At 40.3% G+C, this 7,114-nt stretch overlaps 1 protein-coding gene across 1 annotated transcript; it reads left to right on the top strand.

Annotated features, from left to right (window-relative positions):
* Positions 1-317: 317 nt before the first annotated feature.
* Positions 318-5,878, top strand: LOC149115733 (uncharacterized). The gene is made up of 4 exons (XM_089285941.1): positions 318-1,270; positions 1,837-2,481; positions 3,375-3,920; positions 4,005-5,878. Exons 1-4 carry the CDS (start codon positions 1,072-1,074, stop codon positions 4,625-4,627), a joined length of 2,013 nt encoding a protein of 670 aa, XP_089142067.1. The 5' UTR covers positions 318-1,071; the 3' UTR covers positions 4,628-5,878.
* The last annotated feature ends 1,236 nt before the right edge of the window (positions 5,879-7,114 follow it).

Genomic DNA, 7,114 nt, shown 5'->3' with positions numbered 1-7,114 from the left:
TTTGCTAGTATCATGCCTATTAACTCATCAGTTGCGTGACCCGACCCCAACCTCCCACGATAAGAACTAAGTAGCTTAGACTTTAAAGCACTGCATGTCTGCTACATGCGGCTGGGAAACATTTTATACATGTATGCCTCGGGAACCTACTTTTTTCCGAGTTGCTTTTAAAACCGACAAAAGACAAATACGAAAAAGAAAATAGAACTTTCAGGGGCGTAGCGTGCATCTTTTTTTATGGAGTCCCCCCCGAAGAGAAATGGATTTGAGCGCCGAAGGCGCGAATCCCTCGGCGAGTTTCGCGGCATGCCTGTCTAAGAAGTCTGAGAATTGACGTCTCTCCCCATTCTCCCTTGCCGTTTTTACACTCGCTCCAGACCTTTCGTTCGAATATTGACCGTCGCTCGCGTTCGCAAAGAATACGACTGTTTTGCAGTCTATACACTCATGTATGTGAAGAATTGCTAGGAGGACAACCTCTCTTCGCTTATACGGTGCTGCGAAGAAGAGGTTTCAATCTCTTCATGCCTCTCAGGAAAAAAAAATTCAAGAAAAAAAAGTATTGTAAGGGGTTTAAAAGGTCAAGTCTGTTTTGCGATTAGTAGATTCCGATCTATCTTTGTTTTTGTTTGTTTGTTTTTTTTTTGAACTTTGTTATCATCGTAGTGATGACTGATGCTAGCTTAGCAAGCAGTCGTTAGCTTAGGTTTTGAACTTCAGTCTTGAACTGAATAGTGTTTGTGATATACGTATTTCACATATAGTAAAATCGCAGCAACGTAATGATAACAACGCCGTCAAATCAGACGATTTTTTGTTAACGACGCTTTTCGCCAATAAAGATATAAACATGTGCTTTTTTAGATTTCCAGAGGGACGCACGTGCGTACGTGCCTATGCGGTCTCTCAGACGCCCCCGCTTTATCTCACATGACTTGAATAGCGGGGAATTCCTTACCATCTGGCAAGTTACCTACACTCGAGATCTCGGTACCAAGTGAGGGACGGAGGCAGCTCTTACTTGTTTCCACTACGTTGTAGAAGCCCGGATTGCTGAACATCTCTGAAATCATGGCTGTTCAAAAGCAAAGTATGCCTTCCTTTGCTTCTATTATTTCTATTCTCTCCATTGTGTTTTACTGCGCCGGCTTTTTAAGAGTTGAACTGGAACTACACGAGCAGAAGAAAAGAATAAACGCTCTTGAAAGCGTTGCGGAGGCCAAGTCCCTGTCAAAAAACGCAGACATGAAGATAACCAAGAATACTCCTGGTAAGTGAATGTTATCTAAGCAAAGGTTTAGAATTTGTGTTAGAATAATCAGAAACAAAGCTTGATCCGATTGAATACACTGTGAAAAATGCTAAGAGTCAAAGCAAATAACAAAAGAGCGTGTTCTAGCTTGTTCCGTTCACAAAGAAAACAGGAGGTTATATATAGCAGGTCGAGCTTTATCCATCCTCCACGGACAGTGATTCAGAAAAGTTCTCTTCAACTATGACTAAAACAATGACGGGGAACAAGCTCCTTGTCTTTTTCATTTCGATCAAGCTTTGTGTCGGTTTCTGATAACTTTCACGTCAAAAAATGAACAAAGGACATCTTGTCAACTGATTCTCGAATTTCTGTGGATGAATCTCGAAAGAATAAATCAGTTAAGTATTTCCGTCTCAATCGTCTCGTGCGGTTATGCTCGCCCTCGACAAAGATGTCAGCACGGACTCCTTTAAATGCTTCTTATCTTTAAACTAAGAGGATTAAGATTTTACATTTCACAGCGCTGTAAGGGCTTTGTAAGTAGAAGTCAGTTTTTCAGATATATTTTCCTTTTTTCGCAGAAGTTCAATTTTCTAAACCCCACCGACACAGCCGTCACTTTCTATCAGTTAAAAACTCGACAGAGGCTAGACGCAGAGCGGAAACGATTCTCAAAATCAACAAACTTTTATCAGAGGCGGGAGTGCATCTCTATCAGTCAAAGGGTGTCATGTGCTCGTCAGGTTCCCCAGGCCCTTCCGGTCCACCTGGACCAAGAGGACAGAAAGGAAGGACTGGGAACAAGGGAGATCAGGGCATTGTGGGATTGCCAGGAAAGAGCGGCAAGCAAGGCATTATCGGACCTGTAGGACTACAGGGAGAGACTGGAAACAAAGGGGAGAAAGGAGACATAGGACCCGCTGGCATGCCGGGGACTAAAGGCGAACCCGGTGAATCGATATCATCTCCTGCTGTTCTTGTTTCTCCTGTGACGTTGACAGTGAACGAAGGTGGAACAGCCTCGTTTCAGTGTTCAGCCAGTGGCAATCCTGAGCCTTCAGTAAAATGGAGTAAACTGAACAGTCAGTCACAAATCACTGAGTCAGCGGTTTCAGGAGGAAAGCTTGAGTTAAAGAAGGTAACCGGAAGTGACTCAGGCGTGTATCAGTGTTCAGCAACAAACATCCTGGGGAATTCACGGGAAGTGGTGCGATTAGCAGTAAATGGTGGGTTTCTGGTAATTTCTTTGTCACACAATGATGTTTTTTTACAATATCTGCCTAATTTCTAGCGCGCTGACTTGCTCATTTTTATCATCAATAAGAGTACAGACGATAAAATTTTAATTTATGCGAAATTAACTTTCAGCCATCAAACTGTCAACTTTTTAACCAATGAGATTTTATTGACTTTTTTGAGTAGCCAATCAAAAGGCAAGAAAAGCTATTGCCAATTTTCGCGTCATTTTGAATGAAATTCACTTGCCCTTTTTTATGGCAAGTTTACGGCGTCTTTTCCCCTCATTTTTTCCCAACATTTGACCATTTTGGGGTTTTGTTATCGTATAAAACAAATTGACGTCCGTTTTTTAAACATCTGTCCTCTTATTGATGAAAAATTGCGTCACAACATTGTAAGAGTTTACTGCGGAGCAGTTCCACAGCCACTTTGGCAATGTTATGACGCAATTTATCATCAATAAGAGGACAGACGAATAAAAAACCGACGTCGATTTGTTAATTAACAGCCAGTCAGGTTTGTGATTCTGTGAGCACGAGGAGTAGTTTTTCGTCTAAAAAACACAAAACTCTCTTTGCTGTTTTTCTTTGGAAACAGCTACTATTCATGTTCCCTAAAACTTCGACAAACATTCGCGTCGCTTTTACAGTTCCACGCTGGAGCCTGTTGACGCCATTTTATGGTACGGTGTACTGAAACAGTTACTGTGTAGGCCAATGATCAAAACAAGCGTTTCAAGGAGAAAATTTTCTACTTGAGCAGTGTCAAAAACTCTGTTGTATTTTAGTTTGAATCAAAAAACATATCAATAAGAAAAAGAAAAGCTTAAAACCCAGAAGTCGAAATCAAACAAGGCTGAATTATGATTACTTGGTTGCAGTTCAACCTCGCGTCTCTCTTCATCCTGGAACTTTGTACGTCACAGAAGGAAGCGACGTCACTTTTCCGGTATGCCACGTGACTGGATACCCAGCACCAGTGGTGACCTGGAGGAAATCGTCTGGTCAGTTACCCCAGGGGAGGGCGCACTATAACAACAGTGTCTTACAAATTTCCGATGTCCATAAAAGTGACTCTGACGCATACTTCTGTTCAGCGGTCAACATTTTAGGAAATGTTGAAAGGAAAACTCTCTTAGTTGTGGGTTCACTTCCTGTGTTTACCGTTAAGCCACCTGGAAAGGTGTTTGCTGCTACTGGCGACACTTTGACGTTAAACTGCAGCGCTACTGGTGATCCACGACCAGTCATCAGCTGGAAAAGACAAGGAGAAGCACTGCCCGTGGCGAGGAGTCACCAGACAAACAAGGTGCTCACTATAGGAGATTTGAGAGAAGACGATTCTGGCATTTATATCTGCTCGGCTACAGGTGCAGGAGTGTTTCACATCGAGGCAGTAAGTTATGTTGAAGTTAGAGAAGAGAGAGGTAAGTGATAAATTACTGTGCTGCATGTCCACAGATCCTCTATTGAAAACCCAATCAACAGTATGTGCTTTTTTTTTTCGTCAGATTGTTCTGATCTGCTAAAATCAGGCCATACTCAAAGTGGATTGTACTCCGTTAACCCAGACGGCAGAGGACACTTTACTGTCTACTGTGACATGCGCACTGACGGTGGAGGCTGGACCGTCTTTCAGAGAAGACAAGATGGCTCGGTAGACTTCTATCGGGGATGGAACGACTACAAAGCAGGCTTTGGTCAGCTGACTGCGGAGTTTTGGTTAGGAAACGAAAAGATCCACCGACTGACGGCTTCTAGACCGAGCTCTCTACGAGTGGAGCTGGAAGACTGGAACGGAGTTAAAGCATATGCCAAATATGGCAAGTTCAACATTGGTGATGGGCGGGCGCAGTATCGACTTGAAGTGGGTTCATATTCAGGTACAGCGGGAGATTCGTTAGCATATCATAATAACATGGCGTTTAGTACGAAAGACAGAGATAATGATAAGGACAGAATCAACTGCGCTGTGGAGCACACAGGAGCCTGGTGGTACAACTGGTGTCACTACTCCAATCTAAACGGACAATACCTGGGAAACAAACGCGATTACCGAGGAGTTAGGTGGTACCACTTTAGACATAATCTGTCACTCAAATTCACTGAAATGAAACTGAGGCCGTCATCCTAAAAAGGATACCAGTAACAGGTTGAATCTGTTAGTGACGGTAATATCTATAGGTCACTGATCTACACTCATAATAGCTTTTAATTATTCATCCATCAAAATCAATGATTAGTTTTCTAATCTATTTTTTGTTATATAGTTTTATGGTTAGCTGTTGTACCTCACTGCAGCCTCTAATATATATTCGATACACGCTAAATTGCAACTTTTTACCGAATATCACGGCCTTATATCCGCGATCCCTCAACGTTGGAAGAAGCTCCTTCACGACTCTACTACACCCCCGCCGCCAATCTGTACTATAACGTGCAAGATGTTATACGACAAGCTGTTAACCCTTGAAAATCTCCGTCCCACTTCAGAAAAAAAAAAAAAAAACTTTTTTCATACGGTATCGAAAAAGAGAAGCTAAATAAAATATATCTTCTGCCGTTCAAAGCCACAGAAGAAGTTAAATTGGCAATATTTCAACACAAAATTATACACAACATTTTAGCCAGGAACAGTATATTATACAAAATGAAAAAAATTTGCCCCCCCTTCCTGCCCTTTTTTCCCCTCTGATAGTCAAAACATACGTCATTTGTTTATTAGCTGCCCGCAAACGTCTTTTTTTGGGATAAGTTCCAAACGGTTGGTATTCTATCGTAAGTAAAGTGAGGTTACTTCTCTTCGAGGCAGAGGTATTATTTGGAATTACTCGACCCGGCAAGCACCTGTTGACCCTCAACCACCTGATAATGCTAGGCAATTTTTTTCTTTATATCAACGCGCTAAATAATACTATGTTCGTTTTCAGTCATGTCATCTCATTAGTGTAGGGTAAAATCGAGTCAGAAAAAGTATCGCTGCGACATCGAATGAGAGGGAATTTCAACAGAAGTGGAAATTCTTTCTCACCAGTTAAGGCGTGTCTCTTAGTAATTTGTTGTGAGTTTTTTCTGTAAGTAAGTAATTACAGGGTATTGTAAGTCATTAAGTAACGTAATGTAACGTATTGTAAAGTTCAGGATTAGTTTCCTGAAAAAAAGAAAAATATTCGATCGCAATGAGAGGTTGATTAATCAACTTAAATGAGGTAAAAGAATTGCTGTAATTTTACCTTTAAAAATAGAAGTTCCCTCTACTATTATTGACGCTTTAAATCATATGATTAGCTAGAAACTTCGACTATACGATGTTTACTTGATTGAAATAGCGATCCTTTTTACAAATAGGAAATGGCATTTTATTAAATACATAACCCGTCGTCAATGACATAGTATATGTCTCTGTCCTCTAAGAGATCCTAAGTAACAACAAATCAAAGTGCGAGAATAATTTGAATTCTTTTAGATGTTTATTAAACAGTTTTTTAAAAAATGTTTACTCTCTAGAGGATTTTTAAGAGTAAGTTTATTTAAGAATGTGAATCAAAGGTGTCACAGTTTTCTGTCATCACTAATTTGAACTAATCACTCTCCGGAAAGCCTCCGGTAAAAGCCGTTCATGCAGCATAATATTTGCACAGCAATGACATTTTGGTTGAAATTGATAATTTAGAACTGACGCTGGCAAGATTTCCGTATAACCCCATACATTTATTATGCATACAGTTCTTTGTTTAACTAAACAATAGCGAAAACAATAGCGCTTCTTTGAGACTTATCTGATTTAAATAACTCTAAATTTTACCGTTTTTTTTTTAAGTGTCGCACGGCTTCTACTGCCATTTTTCTTCGTCGTCCTTGTTGTGTAAGAGATCAGCAAGTTTTCTGTAAAATAAATATGCACCTATCTTGCTTCTGTAAGGAATTAGCAGCTCCACAAAATCAAATATCAATTTGAAATTTTCGCCATTACACATTGTGGACCAAAAGCACTGCCGGCACTGGATACCAGGGTAAAAAGACATTCAACAGGGAAGGGAACGCTATTTTTGTACGGGGGATTTGGCTATACCTGGGCTATACCAACCATCCCACATTGAAAAAAAATATCCCGCTGCTTTGTCTCTAAATACACAAGTGCATATATGAAAAACAAACGCTCGAAAAAATATGTTGATAAGACGATACCACAGGAATTAAACAACAGTCGAAAAATTGAATAAATTCAAAAAATGTGAATCGACCAATTTCGAAGTATAAACATTTTAACGTGACTCCTAGGTTTAGAGGAATGAGACATAATAAATCAGTCGAAATTCACCATTAAATCGATACTTTTTGTTTGGCCTCCTTTCCTTCCTGCGATTAAATCTGTTCTCTGCGAGAGGAGATTTGGGCTTTAAGATCTTTTAGAACGAATTGACAAGGGTGGCAAACGTTGGCACAAAAAGCTATAAATTAAATTTAGTTTGCAAAATCGCTTGAAACGCGTACCTTATTGACTTTCTTAAAACCCAGACTCTCGAAACCAGAAGCCAGTGTAAGTCTGTGATCAACTGAAAGAATCCGAAAAAAAAATTTTCCCAGCGAAATTTTCCTCCTGTTTTTTTACCCCGCGGAG

This window comes from Orbicella faveolata, unplaced genomic scaffold (genome assembly GCF_042242905.1).
Source record: "Orbicella faveolata isolate gen_17 unplaced genomic scaffold, um_ofav_v1 contig_13, whole genome shotgun sequence".
Classification (NCBI taxonomy): Eukaryota; Metazoa; Cnidaria; class Anthozoa; order Scleractinia; family Merulinidae; genus Orbicella; species Orbicella faveolata.
This window is presented reverse-complemented; position numbering and strand designations above follow the sequence as displayed.

What these genes read in the sequence shown, in the direction of transcription:
- LOC149115733 (XM_089285941.1), top strand. Translation starts at nt 1,072, where the DNA reads ATGGCTGTTCAAAAGCAAAGTATGCCTTCCTTTGCTTCTATTATTTCT. An exon ending in GATAACCAAGAATACTCCTG is followed by an intron (nt 1,271 to 1,836) that starts GTAAGTGAATGT and finishes CTTTTTTCGCAG; the next exon opens with AAGTTCAATTTTCTAAACCC. An exon ending in GGTGCGATTAGCAGTAAATG is followed by an intron (nt 2,482 to 3,374) that starts GTGGGTTTCTGG and finishes ACTTGGTTGCAG; the next exon opens with TTCAACCTCGCGTCTCTCTT.